Genomic DNA, 17,770 nt, shown 5'->3' on the forward strand with positions numbered 1-17,770 from the left:
CTCTATCTCTATATATCTCTTGACACCTGCGTTGTTACCCGTACAAAGCGAGCCGTGCTCGCCGGATATCGACGTTCGATCACCTGCCATGTGCACAAGGCGCTTAAATATGTACTTGCTGCATCCGCGCGTTGTGTACGCAAGAAACTCTGGCGCCGAGTCTGGCCGCAACTTGGTATTAACGCTCGCGTTATCACGAATAGGTTGTTAGGCAATTATCTGGCGTCTTTCATCTTGCGGACGGGTCAATCAAGCAACGGCTGACCCGCGAACGTCGCGCATCGGCAACGCGGATCCGCGACGCTGGCACGCGTGACCTGGCATCGCGACTTTCTAACGCGAGGCGTTTTCGCCAGCGATCTCATGAATTTCGCATGTGTACTAGCGTCTGTCTGCTAGCGACGGCGGTGACGATATTGGAAAAGACATGACAGGCAGCACACTCATCTTTTGCGGATGGCTCGACGGTTGAGGCAAAAGTGAGACCGAGGAAGATAAGACGCTGCCCCGGAAATTTATTGCCCTCACAATTATCGGCGATAGTAATAACGTCTTCGAGAAACGACCAATGGCGAGGGAGGGAAAGGACGGAGGTGTCTATTATCGATAGTACTCGTTAGGAATTCCTATACGACGAAAGAAGAAAGGCAAAGTCAAAGAGGAAAAGATAAAGGAGAGGAGGGAGGACCCTCTGATTCGTGTACGTCCCGTTTTGCTTATTTATTCTGCCTCAGTAATTCGAGACAGAAGTTTCTCTCGGCGCGATCCAAGTCTCCACGTGAACTTTTCATTGCCTCTTCTCCCGATATACATCCGAGGGAACTCGCAATTTATCGCGGAAGGAATATCGACTTTGCGATGCGCGCTCGTGCAACTCGAATCGCAAAAGGGGATCGCGCTGCCAAAGAACGTACGGTAGGTAACAAAGCGGAATGATTGTTTGTACGTATGGAAACACAGTGATCTCGTATCGCCTAAAATATACGACAACTATGCACACTTTGTTCGTTAAGAAAATATCTTTTATTAAATGAGATGTTTCATATTAAAAATATTTTTTAAGCATTTTATTGGGCAGCGCTGCCTCGCTAAAAGATACGATTTTTTACTCGATTGTGAATCTAGAATCAGCCAGTCGAAACAGATTCGGGTAAAAAGACCGACGGACAAGTTAAATAAAGTGCGGAGCCAGAAAACCGCCATGGATCTTGCGGCATTTCCAGAAGCGACGTTCGGCGACGTATAGCCTCGCGACTGTGCATTCCGTATCCTTGATTTTAAAGATTCCTATTTTACTTCCGCAAAAGAGAGAAGGACGTAAAACTTTTATAAGATTACACGCAAGAAGGAGAACATGCTGATCTCTCAGCGGGAAAGATAACAAGACCGGTCTTTGTCGTCGCGCGGAGAAACGTTGGTCGCGTGCCAGCGCGTAAAATTTGCTCAAGAATGGAATCGCTGAGCCCGCATGGTTCCCTTAAAGTAATACGGAGTATTCGGATAACAAATATCATGGCGAAGCAGCATTTTCTCTGATTGGCGAAGGGCATTAGAAACGAGGTCGGCGCTTATTAAGAAAGTTCTCTCGTTAAAAGTCCACGAGAAATTGTGTCCTAGATTTAAAAAAATTTTTTCTAAATCTTAAATCGTACTTTAATTGTGAAATTTTATATCGCCAACTATAAAAAGACTATCGAGTAATTCCGTTTTTAAAGATATAATCAATCGATTATATTTCTTGTATTAAAAATTGTTCAACTTTTGTTATTTTATTTAAAAAAAAAAAAAAAACATTTTATCACAAGTAAATAATTTCAGTGGTATAGAAGAGCTTCTTAGCAATTACAAGAAAACTTGATGCTTGTTCTTATCTAAATAATTTTGCAACGTTATATCATTTCCGTCTTGTTCCAAGCTCTCAAACAAACCGCATCTCCCTGCTCTCTTCATCCTTAAATTTTCTCACTCTCTCTCTCTCTCTCTCTCTCTCTCTTTGTTCGCGTCTCTGTTGGTCTAACTATTCGAATCTCATCGGGCGACAAGCTTAGTTTCGTCGGGCAGAAATGCTGTCGTTTATGAGAGTGTGCAACAAAGACGGAACGACGGACATGTCTCTTGGAAGAACGTAGAGGCTATTCAGGGTGCAGTAGTTAGGTTTTCATAGTGGACATATAACGGAACTGGCCTCGTGTAAATTCTGAACATGCCTTGACTAAAATCCTACAAAATTAAAGCACTTTAATTAAACTTTTAATGGCAGAATGTGTGAACTCTTTTAAGGATAATGATATTTCATACATATATAGTTTCTTATATTTATCAAGATCTTATAAGCAATCTATATAGCTGTATAAACTGTTTCCCATAACTTAATTAAAATTTATTACCTCAGGAGACAGAAGCGTAAAATCTGTTATGTAAGACTTTGATTCTGTTAACATTGATGTACAAGAATTCTATTATATAGGAATAGTTTACGTGCTTTTAGCATTTTAATTATAATCTCACAACATACTATTTCATATTGTTAAATTTCTCGTGACTCAAGAAATTCTCAATTTCACTCGACGGAAAGTCGTTTAAGTTAGCTGAAAACAACGGATTGGCCAGGTTTCATCTCATGTGCCCGCAGGAATACCGATGCGACGCAACGTCAATGCGATACATTGCGATACGATACGAGAGACGAGATGGACCAGTCTGTACGCGCGGCAACACTCTCCGAGAACGTTCACAAAACGTGCACCTACCGACGCGGTCGCATAAACTCGTCCGTGTCGCGTCGACATCCATACGAAATTCACACCTTGCGCCGCTTGTCCAACTTGTTCTGTCAGCGGAAGAGATTCTGCGTACCCGCACGGAATAAACGTTCGCCGTCTCGTTTTCGCTCGCCAAGCCACCCTTCTCTGTCTCTATCTTTCTCTCTTCTCCCCTTGCCCCCTCTCTCTTTCTCTCTTCCCTCTTCTCTCTCATCCTCACCCCGATTCATGGTTTGGTCGACGTAATTATAACTTTGGTAGAATCTACGACAACACCACGTCGAACGTATTCTCGTTCTCGAGCTATTCACCCCTTTCGAAGATGCGCCGTGTCAGTCTAATTATTTCGTTTTCCGCCAAGCCCCGAACGACGGAGAAAGACACAGCGAGGATAGAAAAGTGGCGGCAAGGGTAGAGAGGACCCCGAGGGCGCTTGCTCGGGCTATTTTAACGGCGCCTTCGAACCTCTTTCAGCCACGGCGCGAATAGCTTCGTCTCTCTTTTGTTTCCACTTCCTTTGATCATGATATCGCTCACCTAGTGACACTAGGATCACTTGCTTACAGTTCGTAAGCGATATTAAATTGAAGATATTTCGATTTTGATCTCGGAGGAAAAAATTTCGAGTATGTCATTAAGAATTTTGACAAAGAAAAAAATCAGAAAAAAACTTTTCACCTTCACATGAAACGCAAAAGACATAATCCATAAAACTGAGCTTATATAGATAAAAATTATTTCAAACGCAATTTTCCAAAATCTTAAAATTATATAAATTGTTAAATAATATGTATACATCATCTTTAGCTCTTAATTTCCGTTTTCTCCTGACTGTCAACGCTTCGTCCAGACAAAATACTCTCTCTATTCTTAGTTTCCGACTACAATCGTACCATTGTCCGAGAGAGCCGCTGTGCGAGAAACTGCGCGATTTTTCGATGAGATTCGAATGACTGCGCTTGCAAACGAAGAGATGGAAACGGAAATAGAGAAAAGGCAAAGAACTGTGGTTACACCGAGTCGTTTAACCCCTCTGCGTCCGTTCGTTTAAGTAACTAACTCATCCAAATCGCCCGGCGCTTTATATGCACTCGTAGGTTTCACGCAAAGGGAATTCGTGAGCGCTGAAATTACAGTCGAAATAATCCGTGAATTATTTAGGACCTCGAATCGTACGATCGAACGCGATATCGGAGAGGACGATAAAACGCATTTGAAGCGCGTCTATGACCGCAGTTAAAATGCTGATATTATTTCAATCAATCAAATATCATCATTAATATTGAGGAAAAATATTTATAATTTATTTATATATTTTATCGATTTACTAGCCTGTTGCTAAAACCCTTTGCATATCTGCGATCACGTTGGAAATAAAAGGATTTACGGCACTCGTTGCAATTGCAGGTCGACCGGGCACGGATTATCCAGTGCTGGGAAAGGTGCCTTACACGAATTTCTACTGCGACGACCAGTCCTTCCCTGGCTTTTTCGCCGACGTGGAGACGAGATGCCAGGCGTGGCATTATTGCGACATAGACGGCAGGCAAGCAACGTTTCTCTGTCCGAACGGCACACAATTCAGCCAGGCGGTCTTCGTCTGCGACTGGTGGTTCAACGTGAGGTGCGAGCTCAGCCCGAAGCTCTACGCTATCAACAGTCGACTTTACGGTACGCCCACCGAGAGCCCGACCAGACCTCACCGACTGATCACGAAGGAGCTCCTGGAGAATATCTTCGTGCGTAGGAAATGAAGGGGACGGACGGATGACACGCGATACTGCGTCTCGAAACGAAAAGAGAGAGATACAGAGAGGGGAGGTGGGAACGCGATCATCATCGCCCTCGAAGAAAAAGTACTTTCCTCCGAAATACAAAAAAAGCACGACGAGATTACCGGACGCTTGAGAGAAAAATATCTCGCGAGAGTCTCCAGAAAATTGTTTTCTCTCTTTCTCTCTCCCTCTCTCGCATTAATAAATCCGTGATCTCGGGATCTTCGCATCATTCGCCGAACGCGGAAGCAATCTCGCAGTCGCTCAACTATTCCATCACATCGATCGAGAGCGAAGCTGGCGTGGGATTCTTCATGCCCGGGCCCTATCACGACTGCGGAAACTTTCAAAGGAAACGAGGAGACGTTCGAGAGAGCACATCTGACGATAGCCGATCGCGGGGCGAACACGACGGCGCGATTATCCGTGACAATCGTTGGATCTTTCTGCGAAAGGTCGTCGCGAGAGCAGCATTGTCGCGGGGGCTGCCGTTGTCGGTGAGATGGCGCACTCGAGGCCGCTAAATCGCGCGATGAGCGTGAATCTTCTGGGGAGATTACCGGTGGATAAATCTTTGCCCAATGAATATCGAAGCGATTTTCGCCGAAGGCGAACAACGTTTCATCTAATCCAGAATGCGAGGGAACGGAGGAGGACGAAGAAGAGAATACGTTCGTCGTGATGAGCATAGCTGCGCCAATAAAAGAAGAGCCGGAGGTGGAGAGCGCGACTTCCGTCTGCGATCGGCCTTCCCTTCTAACGCAGGAAGAAAGAGCGTCCTGCACTCTCGATGCGGTTCTTAATCGTTGATGAGATCCCGCTGCAAGAGGGACGAAGCGCCGTTCCCTCGTCTCTTCTTTCGATCGACGCTTCTTTACAGACGGCTCTCGTCGACGGACGGATTTTTCTCTCTCTCTCTCTCTCTCTCTCTTTCTCTCTCTTCTCCCTTCTATCGCGCGTCGATCTCGTCGATGGACAAGATGCCTCGGAAGTTGATCGTTACGGCGGAAGTACGAGAGCTACCGGCACACGGGCAATACGTGCCACCGACACACCTGCGGAAAAATCAACCGAGTGCTCCATGATCGACCATCAAAGCCGAACATGACTTCGCCGCTTCCCGACTGCGGACTGCTACAATTTATTTGGCGGACTATTTCGCGACTTCCGTTACACTTTCGAACACGGCGCAAAATCCTATTTGTACTCTATAAGCAGGAATTAATATTGCGAGTGTTCCAGCGAACAGTTAGACTGCGCCCTGATCGTTATTATGTAATCGCGCTCTCCGTTGAGAAGCAAGTCTTTTAAGTATTAAAACATACACCTACGTAAATAGTTCAGTATCGCCAAAATATTGTTACTGCGTTGTTGTAAAAATAATAAATCGACTGCAAACGCATATATAAAAGGCTAGAGAATATCGTTAGCTTGTTAATTACTGGAGTCGTTGAACGAAACAGTGACATAAACTACGTGCGACCGTAGAAGAGAGAAATTATATCTTTATACATATTCCTGCGCTCTTCGAACACCAATGTTAATTATATCAACGTGACATTGTGACATAAAAAAGATGCGAAATCTTATCTTTTTACAAATTGAAAAATATTACAGTTTATGTTACTGTTTCGAGCAACAGTTCAAATATGACAAATGCAGTACGCTACTAATAATACTAAGAGGAGGATAAGGAAACGATCGTTCAATCCGAATAATTATCCGAATGAAAAACCGATGAGATTGTCGCGATAATACGCGCGTCGCTATTCGCTGTGCCGAAGAAAGCAATCGATGCGTTTCGCGCGCGCGGACGGCATTGACGAGCGCACAAGTCGATGCTTCCCGAAATCAATAGCCGATAATACAATTGTACACGCCCGCCGATTGTGACGCCCGAGTGAAGTACGCGCAACACATGTGACAACGGCAGGCTTTGCCGGCAATTAGTAATGGCGCGTCGTGCGAGATGCGCGATATTGTTGCGCGGCCGGCGCGCGCGCCCGGAAAAGCTCTCTGAAAAGCGAGAACGCCACGCGACGAATTCTCGCCGCGCCAATAAATGAGCACGGGCACGGTGCGCACAATCGATCAATGAATCCCTGAATCGAGATCCGCGATTTTTCGCGTCGGACAGGAGGCACGGTACAGATGCGGCCACTAACAAACAATCCATATCCCGAGGCTCCCCTCATCTCGAGCGCGTGCGTGCACTCGAGAGCTTGTAGTATTAATTATTTGTTAAAACTGTAAAGCGCGCGTTTGCGAACCTGCGTCAGCGTCATTTGCGACGATTGTAAGCGATTTCTGCAGCGGAATGAATATGTGCCTTTACCTAACGTGTGTCCTTTCGCGCCTTGTACATAATAGAGATTAAAAAAAAAAACAAAAAAACAAACAAAAACGCAGAAATGTGCTAAGCCATTACGCGCCGATAGTCATCGGCGATTTCGTCGTGTTAATGTAGCATAAACGAGCATTGGTACGACGCGGAATAACGGTCGACGTTTCGAAATCAGATTTCTGAAGTAATAATTAGGAATAAAGATGCGCGCGATTAAGGCAAGTGTTCCTCCGAGCTTATGGGCAATTAGCCTCCTTCGATCCTTTGGCGGTATCCGGCGGGGAATGTAATCTTCGCAAATTGGATGCTGTACAAGAATGCCATTACTGAAAATTTTATTTAATATAAGGGAAGGAGAGAGAGCTTTTATGAGAGGAAGTTACGGTAAATTAGTTTGAAAACTTTTTGGTACGGCGCGGTGTATCTTTAATGAGGGATGCCGACCTTTGCTGGCCAATTTGCTAATGAAGAACGGTTAACGGAGACAATCTTCTGCGAAACTAAAGATTACTTTTTAAACGAATGACGAGATTTACGCTGAAGAGTCGCACTTAATTCGATTATAAGAGAGAAAAATCTTTAGTAATTTCTTCCGTTCGCGGTTTATACGGCGCGATTGAGCTTTCCTTCCTTAATTGACAGCGACGTCTTTAATCGCGTCTTTCATTCGCAGTCGCGCATATCAAGCGTTTTCGATTCACGTTTAACTCAATTTAAGCAACGTATCGATGATCAAATCGCAAAAATGAGGAGGATATTTGCGACGATAATCTAACTTCAGATGACATTCAGTCGATCCATTCTTAGGATTTTCAGATTTAAATTTATGTATTATAATCATAAGTATTATGTATTATATCATAAGATGTATTTTAAAAGCGAATAAAGTATTGATACTTCAACACTCATCTCAGTCATCATTTCATTGTTGAAGCAAAAATGTGAAATCTGTCAAAGAAACGGTCTCCTAAAAGAAATTACACGCGTTACTGTTGAAGCAATAAACCATCACCGTTTCTACATAGATTTAAATGTAATGGGAAATAAAAAAATCAATAGAAAAAATCGCCATTTGCCGCGCAATGTAATACGAATGATTGAACCAACGCCGAGAGCATCCTTTTGCGTAACATGAGAATTTTAAAAAAGTCGTGAACGTTATTGTGGAATGACGGTGGTCAATGCGGTCACTATGACCGCAACTGATTCGATCCTCCACACACCGATGGGCAGTTTTATATAAAATATCAGGTCGCCACGTTGCGTTAAATGAACCGCAAGCTACATTCCGCGAAATAATTGGTTTTGCCAGCGTATCAGAATTTTTTTTCCCCCGCAAGGTGAGTTAGTGTGGCGCGTAATGGTACGTTTTGAGGTTTGTCTCCGGTTTGTTTTAATTTCATTCTCCCTTTCCTCCGACCGTTATTAGATTCATTTGAAATTGCGTGGCTCACGTTTGTCGTGCCTACTTGCGGACATCCTTGCAATCATTACGCCGTTTTGAGTTTCTAACGTAAGTTGATATCGCAATATTTCTTATAACGCAGATGTTTCCCTAAATCGATATTTTTTTGCATTATAAAACTCTCTCGCAAGGATGTTTTGATCGAAAATTATTGTTCTACATTTCGGGAAGCTGTCGATTCAATCTGTATTGATATTCCGTGCTTGAATCGTCCGCAATTCACAGATGCAATGAGTCCTTTGTGTGTTTTGTGCGCTATCACGTGCTACCCTCACTCGACGAAAGGCAAGCTAGCGTATAAAATTATCGATTTATTAAAAAAAAAAACCGACTACGAAATGTGATTGGTGAGTATTGCGAAGCGCTTAGAGCGATTTTCGAGGAAGGTGGACAATTGCGGATCGGCAAAACGAAGCGAGCAGCTCTTCCGAAGGGGTCTAAGAATCCATCAGTGAAACTGGTAATCAGGTGAAGCCAGCACGAACCACTTTCAGGGATCCAATCTCGCTTGGAGCCCCATACCCCTTCTTCCACTTCTCTCCTTGCATTTTTCTTCTCACCCTCATTTCGCGCGAATGCAGTACGTGTATGCAATGTCATCCGTCTATCCGTCTGTGTCTGTTTGTTCCTCTCACCCTCGTACCGAGATTCGTCCAATTTTGCGGACAAGTCCGGATCTGGAGGCCAAAACGAAACGCGCTACACGTCGATTTGAAATCTTTTCTGTACCGTCAAAAAAAAAAACAAAAAAAAACGGCGTATCGATAGAACGATATGACGTGTATTTAACATCGCAAAAAATAATATGCTGTCACAAGCGCGATGCTTCGATAATCGAAAAACAGTTAATTGGCAATTGCTTCAATGGACGAAGTTAACGATTTTTCAGACAATTTTTCACGAGATTGAAAAGGATTTCTACTATTTCCTGCAGGCCATAAGAGAGAGACGAATGAAAATTCTGCGAATTGATGCTGTCGCAAAACGACGGCTGTATGATATTCGCGAAGATGCGCCATGACGACCGTCATGCCTTTAATTGCAAGATTCTTTTGACGGTTTTAAAGCCGTGGATGCAAATGGACCATAAAACTGAGCGTCCAGGTGGCTCCTCTTTTACGAGTGCGGAAAGTTTTTAGGTTCGTCGTACCAAGTCGAGTCGTGAATGAGAGACGGCCTGTTTTATCGGTCTGCAAGTTCGAAAGTAATTCTCTTACTTGATGGTGAAACTGACAGGCCACGCGATTCTTCAAGACTAATTTTACAGAAACAAGAACCTTTCCCCAGACGCTTTGACTTCCTTACCGATTGCTCGTCTGTAAGTTCACGTCAAGTTTGCGGCGTTGCATTCACGGCATGCGATACCGGTATCGTTTTTATTTATATACCGCCTGTAAGTTTGTTTTACTTGCAAGAAGGTCCCTCATTCGATCGCAATTTCTCCATGGACAAGATACTCCGCGAAGATCATTAAAAATAAATTCGCGCAGCAACGTCCGAAAACTCAATTCTATGCAGATCGAGTCGTGAAATCGATGCCAATTTGCGGATATGAGTGACGCTTGCTATGAGCATCTGCGAACTGACGCGCGCGTGCAGCATGTATACCCGGTTGTTTTCACACCCACGTCGTTGGGGAGACGGACACGCGGATGAATTATTTTCGTTCGCATAAACAAAGCCGCGACTTGAAAGGGGAGTTTAAATTGTTCGCTAGTTTTTACGCGCCCGCGGCACTCTCAACATCCCCCTCTACCGCTCCCGCTCTCCCTCTATCTTTGTTTCATCCCTGGATCCACCCTCCTCCTCTCACCATCTAATTCTCAATACGCTTCCTCTCTCCTCCTCCTCTTCCTCCTCTTTGTTTCGCTCTTTCTCCCTCCTGTTCTCCTTTCCCTCACCTCGCAGCACCCTCGCCGAGGTGGGCGCATGTTGTTGCTGCTGTTGCTGCTGTCCATCAGGAAAGATCCCGGGATGCGAGTCTGCGCTTGAAGCCCATTGATTAACCGTTGTCTGCCGCATGCTGCGAGCGAGAGAGGAAGCGGAAGAGCTCTCTCACGAGGCCAGAGAAGAGGAGGAAGAGGAGTGGAGGAGTGGGAGAGAGAGAGAGAGAGAGAGAGAGAGACGCGCGCGCGTTCAACATGTCTGCAAGCAACGTTTATGAAAACTGTGTGCATCGACTGCGCCGCAGCAACGAATAAAATAACGTCCTGGATTATTCCGCCCGTCTCGAGCTCTCACTCTCTCTCTCTCTCTCTCTCTCTCTCTCTCTCTCTCTCTCTCTCTCTCTTTCTAGCCGCCCACCCTTCCCTCGTTGTCTCGATCGGCCGAGCGGAGGGCTTAAATTATCTGCGTTTTCCATTTTGTATCGCCGATTACTTGCCCCGGAGCCCACTCGCCGGTACCGCCGATAAGCAACGTCAAAGAGTTCTTCGAGCTGGCTACAGTCAAATGCTACGTGTCCACCACCGCGTTATTAATGAACCGTTTTTTTCCGGCAGCTCGTTATTTAATATATTCTAGCCACAGTGAAATACCCAAGTTAGGCCTCTAAGGCTCGTAAATCATAATGCCAGTAATAAATAAAACGATGTGACTGGAGAGAAATGTCTAAGGAAATTTCTGAAAATTTCACCCTTTGTAATTCCACGTCAAATTTGACGTCATCTTAACGCTACTTTTTCCGTTTTCTACAATAAAAAAAGTTATAAGTAGAATCGGAATTTTGCTGTATGTACAGTTAAAACTAAACTAGTCCTTTAGGACATGGAAAAATATAGTATAACCTATGAATAAGTATTTTCCGATCAATTGCAGAGAATGACTGCTTTCCCCAGGGAAAACAGTATGGATTTTCAGGGGATCTTGTGGGGATCAATGATAGAGTATTTCGAATATATACGCTGGTATTTACGCTGGTTGCAGCGACATTTTCGCTCGTCACAAAGGATTAAACTGACAATTGTTCGATTGCGTACGTTACGTGAGGAACCTGATGCAACATCATGTTAACATGCTAGGCTTATGGAGATAGCAAGCAAATGATGTCGCGATCAATTAACGCATAGATTCGTACGAATAAATCAAAATAACTTTTATTGCATTTTTTAATGCAATAACACGAATAAAATGCAAAACATGCGTAGATAATAGAAATTAGACATATTAAACACTCACCGGTCGAAGACTGGTTTAGATTATGGTCTCTTACCTGAAACAGAAAGAATGCAGTGTCATTTTAAAATATTCAAAGCTAAAAAATATATTGTATTGAAAAAATCAATATCATCGTTATGTAGTTGCTAAACACTGTACAAAAAAGAGAAGCTAAATCATCCCGAGGGATAAATAAATGCAGCAAAATTATGATTATGATACAAATGAACACAAAAAGGGGAAGGGAGCGGGATGCGATAAGAAACGCGGAGAAGCGCGTCGAGCAATTAAAACGAATCTCGCAAATTTCCAACGAGCATTATGGGCGCGCAAGTAGAAACCTTGCCGGGGATGATTTCGCGCGCAAAAACACAGACGAACATGATACGCAGAGAGCGATGAAGGTTTCGCAGACTCGCCACTAGCCGATCCCCAGGATCGAGCAGAATGGGGGAGAAAAAAAAAAAAGAACGAAACGCACGAAGAACGAACGCACCCATCGCGAGTTTCATTTTCATCCCTCGACCAACCGACCGATGGACTGTCCGCCCGTCCGTCCGTCGGGTCAGTCGCTCGCTCGCGCGTTTTCTCTCCATTTCGTTCGGTTTTTTAATTCGCACGATATTTCCTGGTTCGCATGTTAATTTTCAACGACCAATGACGCGGCAGGTCCGCGGGGCACAGACGTCGATGATATTTCGCGTGTTTCGAGTGCGGGTCGAGAGCAAAATCCCCGATCGGCCGGACGCGCAACGAATCCTCCCCCCGCCGCCGCTTCGTCCGCCTGCCGTCACCCCCGCTGTCGTCGCACTCTCTTCTTTCTCTCGTCGATATCGATACGAGCAAACGTACCTTATCAACGATGCGCTGCCGCATACAATATGTGTGAAGAAACGAAGGGGAACGGGCATTAATGAAGGGTCCATGAAACAATCGCGCACGAGGGCTCTTTGATCACAGAGAATTATGTTTTATACCAAGTGTTCTCGAAAAGCAAATATTAGTACTGACGCAAATTACGCCTTCCCGCACATATTAGTTATGAAATAAACAATGTTTTCGTGCACACCGGGCATAATCGCTGCGTGGCGCAATAGTTTATGCAACCAACGCTGACCAAGCTAGGCCGAGCCAAATGCAAATTGAATTTTATTCCATCGTTTAATTATTCACGCAGATTCGCATACTGGTTGTCCCATTAATTAAATAATTAATTAGATATTTATTGAACGGTAATTGCTTACACAGCGAAAGGCCAACGCGCGCAAACTTATATTGCCCACTTATTTTTCTATACGATCATTTTCCCTCTCATTATATAAATATTGATGAAACTCGATTTCAAAGGAGCAATTCGCCAAAATAAATAACGGCTGATATTTAATTGAGGAATGTATTCAAGGCGAGTGAGCAAGTTGAAATACTTCACGCTCTCTCGCTATTTCGTACCGTTTAATATATTCCCCTCCTCAATGCATTATCCAATCGTTGATATAACAGATTATTAACATAGTATAGAATAATGCATCCGTATTCTTACGAATGTAGGTATTTAGGTATCTAAGAAATACAATAACGCATTATTATGTTGTAACTGACATTGGCAATGGTCAAGCAGTTAATAATGTTAAACAGAATTCAAAAGAAAAATTACCGCAGGTCTTTAAAGCGCATCAAAGCTTTCTGTTTAACGAGTTTTATTGTAGAAAGATACGAAATTTCACGGAGATAGGGATAGAACAGTCTCAATATCGCTAACAATTGAAAAAGAAAGTCAAATAGCAGTTGGACTAGAGTTGGAGATTTCGATGCCCGAATACAATCGGCAATGAAACTCTGATGCCACGCATTGGAGTCGCTCGTGTCTTGTAATAACTTACATCGCTTAGTCTTCTCTCAAATTTGTCAAGATCTACGAACTATTTATAACAAACATTAATTATACACAATATCTATTAGAATAGTGTATAATTAATATAGAAAGAAGCGATTGGAGTATCCGATTTAATCATAAATACAAAAATTGAAATAATTGAAATAATCTGTCAAGATTTTGTAATCAATGTTGTAAGAATTAATTAATGTCCTTTGTGATGTCTTTGTAATGTAGAGTTTAAAAAATAAAAAAATTACAAAAATTAAAATAATTTTACACGCGACAAATGTATCCTTGATTGAGTTAAAAATATTTGTTTGTGCAAAAACGTTATATTGAAAAGATATTTTATTTTGTATGGGAGGTTCCGCCAATTTGATATTTTATAATAACAGTTTTATGCAACAAATATAGATTTATGTACAACAATAGAGAGCTGGTGCTGTCATGCATTGGTTGCCAGATACATCGTCAAACAAACATTTATTTCAAAAAAGTCGTACTTGAACGTGTTATAAATAATCCGTGCAGCTAAAAAATCACCATGGTTTATGATTAATCCGGCAGTATTTTTTCTCACTGATATATCGCTCTCCGGTAGTGCACACAATGCGGCTGCACTGAACTGCAACCCCGCGAAATGGCCGCGTATACTCGTGCGCGTTTGATTATTCACAGTTATTCCAATGGATTTCGACTTTTGATTTGACTCTCGAAATTTCATTTTTATACGTCGCTGTCTATCCGTCGTTCCTGTACTCGTATAGAAAATTTACGGTAATACCGAGCGTGTAACATAGAAAAAAGTTATTGAGAACTTTGTAAAGATTAATAAATAGAACAGGTTGAGTTTCTCGTTACATTCATATCGGTATTATTTCACACCACATTGAAATGTTTTCCCGGAAATTCTCTTGAATTACCTCATCATTCATTAAAAGGTTAGCCAATTAATACGAATTCGTAACGCTCTAGAATACTTAAAAATGCTGAATTCCTTGAATTTATTTTCATTCTTAATGTCGGACATTTTTTGAAATCCTACACTTGCGTATATTTAGGACGTAACAACTCGTGATTTGGAGAGTAAAAAAAATTCTATTCCAAAATTTGCAATTTAAGTAGTTTACACAGCCAAAGCGAAACGATGGCATTGATCGGACGAAGAAAGGAAAAAAAAAACGGACTGCAAGACCTTGGAAAAAGTTGGAAGTTTAAATGAAAGAGCCTCTTGTTCGTTACCTATGCATGGTCATCGAATTCTCGCGAGATGAGAGGAGAAAGCCCGTTAAACAACGTTGGCCGATATACGCCACCGGATTGCTTTCTTTGTAACATAAATTCGACGATGTCCAAATATCCCATAAAGTTGGAGCAGTGACACAAAAATACAAGACTATTTCATACGCGTAAACAACTACGGTGAAAGTCAGGTAAAAGCGCGTGATTATACCTTTCCATTAAAAAGGAAATAAAAAAATCCAATAATTTATATTTCAAATTATAAGGATATATCAATTCTCACCGTGTCACATCACCTCGTAAGTCTAGATAAGAGTGAGAATTTAGGATCTTTGTACGGCTACGAAAGGCAACGCGGGGAAGATCGGAAAAGGAAACCGGAGAGTTTGGAGAGATCAGAGGAAACGCGAGCGTAAAGAGACCAGAGAGAGAGAGAGAGAGAGAGAGAGAGAAAGAGAGAGAGAGAGAGAGAGAGAGAGAGAGAGAGAGAGAAATAATGGAGTCGTTCGTTGTCAGCTAGTGTTGCCGTTGCTGCTTCACCGGCTTAATCGCATTCAAACGCTTGTGAGCACATCGAAGCCCGTTTTCCTGCCCACCAAACATGTGTTTCTCTGATTTCATCCGATGTTACCACCCTCCCAGCGCTGACTACCATTCCTGTTTTGTGCGTACACGCTTCGCGGGAACGCATCGGATGCACCTCTTCCGCGCGCGATACGTCCGTTTGTATATGCAGCTGCTGCATCAGAGAAGAGAGAGAGAGAGAGAGAGAGAGTCTTGTTTCGGACCGTTGGATATCTATTTGCTTACCAAAGAGTATTCGAATATGGCAACCTGTTTCGTTCACATTCTCACACAGCACCGCTCTGTGCCGTTATATTTTCTGCCTCGGTTTTTCTTCCATTTATCTTATAAACATAAACTCCTTCTTTTCTCTTTCTCCCTCTTTCTTTTTTTAACGCACATTCAAACAGAGAACTCACTGCGAGTTCACCAGTGCGATTATTATGCTATCAATACCGCATCGTACCATTACAAGTGCAGTGGTTATATGCTGCCTGCACAGTTATTTAACCGGAAATAAATCCGACGCAGTCCGATGAAACGCAACGAAATAATATAATAATCGATTCTAAGCGACGCACTTTGTGCGGCCAGTAAATCGCCGTGTGCGATGAGCGTACATTTAACATCGCTCTCTATAATTAGATTACGTAATAAACAGAGAGAGATTTCATTATAATAATCAAAAGACAATGAAAGATATGTAATTATTAAAAACAATGCTGATTCGCGTATAAAGATATAAGAGAAATTCAAACATAACGAGCAATTTTTTAAATATCGACAAAGTTTTGCAATGTATTAGCAAACTAATTTATACAGGAAAACGTACTCGTGATCGGCTAAGATTACGTTCTTCTCATTTATTTGCAGGACGGAATGATAACGACATTGCCCGTCGACCAATCGGTTAAAAGTGTATTCGTGTTAAAATCTACATAACTAAGGTCCCGTGCGAATAAACATTCTTATGTCCAGCGCAGACGAGAGTTTCAAATTCGCACGATCCAAGTGGTGCAGATCCTTGGAGTCTATGGTTGCTTGGGTATTCGGTAACTTCGACAAGAAGGGAAATACGGAGGACGATTGCCTAAGTTGAAGCTAACGTCGCTCTGCGTATTTGCATAAAAAAGAAATTCAAGCGAGGGAATCTAAGAAATATAGAACATAGTGTATAAAATTACCTACACAGATTTCCGATTGTTTTAAATCTTGATTATTCGGTTACAATATTTGGAATATTTGAAACTCGAGTTCTTTAGAATTCCTGTTTAAATACATTTTTTCACACGCTAATAACTGTCGGTGTAAACTTTTAAACGTGTAACACGTAAAATATTTTCAATCGTATGATTAAAAGTATACTTTCAATCATTACTTGCATTCACTGATTCGTTTATTAATTAAATGTTAATTAAATGTTAAACGGTCACATCTCGAAAATGTTATCGACTAATAAAATATACTTGTTCTTCTTCTGGTTCTAACGCGACAGCAGGTATCTTTTTTTTTCATATAAACAAGTCGAGCGATATTTTCTCACTTTAACCCTTGCTCGTTCCTTTTTCTATCGTTCTCTCTTTCTCTCCACGGCTCATTTACATTCCCTCTTCTGTCCGATAGACGCACTCTCGCGAATACATTCGGCGACGATGGGTGCGAGGTAACGATGGCGTGGGCAGATTGCAGCGATATATCGAACAGATGCCGCACGGCAACGTCGAGTGTGCGACGATCGAGCTTTTCCGATGCGGATAGTTATTATTTCGTTACATTGCACGCGCGATGCACGGCACGCAGCAAAGGATTATTTTATCAGGCACTTCCGCTCCACCGCATTTGTCTCTGACCGATATAGCAGCGCGCAAGCAGTGCGGGAAATTAATTTTTTCGACGTTCTAATTGATTACGCTCGCACGAACGAGAGAAAAAATATTTGTCGATGCATATTTTACTTTATAAAAAAAAAAGAAATATATGTATAAATTAAAAGGAAGATAAAAATTCGAATTCCTAATCTTCAAAATTCAGGATTAATCTAACTCAAAATGAATACGATATTATGAATTTAACAGTGCAAGTCTGTGTGTGTCATCTTGAATATGTCTTAAAAAATAAATTTATTTTAACTATTTTGAAATAAGATGTATTGAAAATTTCTAGAGAACTTCTGATTTCTATATTAAATTGGACTTTTATATTAAAGAAGATAAAAGACATAACTTTGCAGAATTGAATTTCTGTAAATTCCTTTTAATCTACTTGTCTCTTTTACGGCGTGCTAGCGCTATTGATTTCAGCGGAGCGACGCTGGCTGACGTGGATCTGATAACTTTTATTACACTCGTGCCCGTCGTTGTCTCCCGTAGATCTGGTGCCGAGTCACTTGTAATTTTAATGACTGACTCTGATATCTCATCGAGCAGAAATGGTCAATGGGCGTTACCAACCAGGCTCGAGAGAACTTTGCAATAACGAACACATTCGCACTGCATGTGTTCGCCGTTTGAACTTGTAGAAAAAAATTGTTTGAAAAATATAGCTTCTCCGGGTGTGGGAAAGTGGAGGGTCATAAATTCAATGCTG

At 42.3% G+C, this 17,770-nt stretch overlaps 2 protein-coding genes across 7 annotated transcripts in view; one reads left to right on the plus strand and one right to left on the minus strand.

The window, feature by feature from the left end:
- LOC105831501 overlaps positions 1 to 7,789 on the plus strand; it is a 61,167-nt gene extending 53,378 nt beyond the window's left edge. For all 3 annotated transcript variants that reach the window (XM_012671670.3, XM_036287951.1, XM_036287950.1), the window contains exon 3: positions 4,170 to 7,789. In XM_012671670.3, coding sequence (XP_012527124.1) covers positions 4,170 to 4,516 — 347 coding nt within the window. In that variant the 3' untranslated portion in view covers positions 4,517 to 7,789. The remainder of the gene's footprint in view (positions 1 to 4,169) is intronic.
- LOC105831497 (RING finger protein 17) overlaps positions 1 to 17,770 on the minus strand; it is a 146,672-nt gene that overhangs the window by 62,819 nt on the left and 66,083 nt on the right. The gene's annotated exons all lie outside the window — the stretch shown is intronic.

The sequence above is a fragment of the Monomorium pharaonis genome, chromosome 6, assembly GCF_013373865.1.
Source record: "Monomorium pharaonis isolate MP-MQ-018 chromosome 6, ASM1337386v2, whole genome shotgun sequence".
NCBI lineage: Eukaryota > Metazoa > Arthropoda > Insecta > Hymenoptera > Formicidae > Monomorium > Monomorium pharaonis.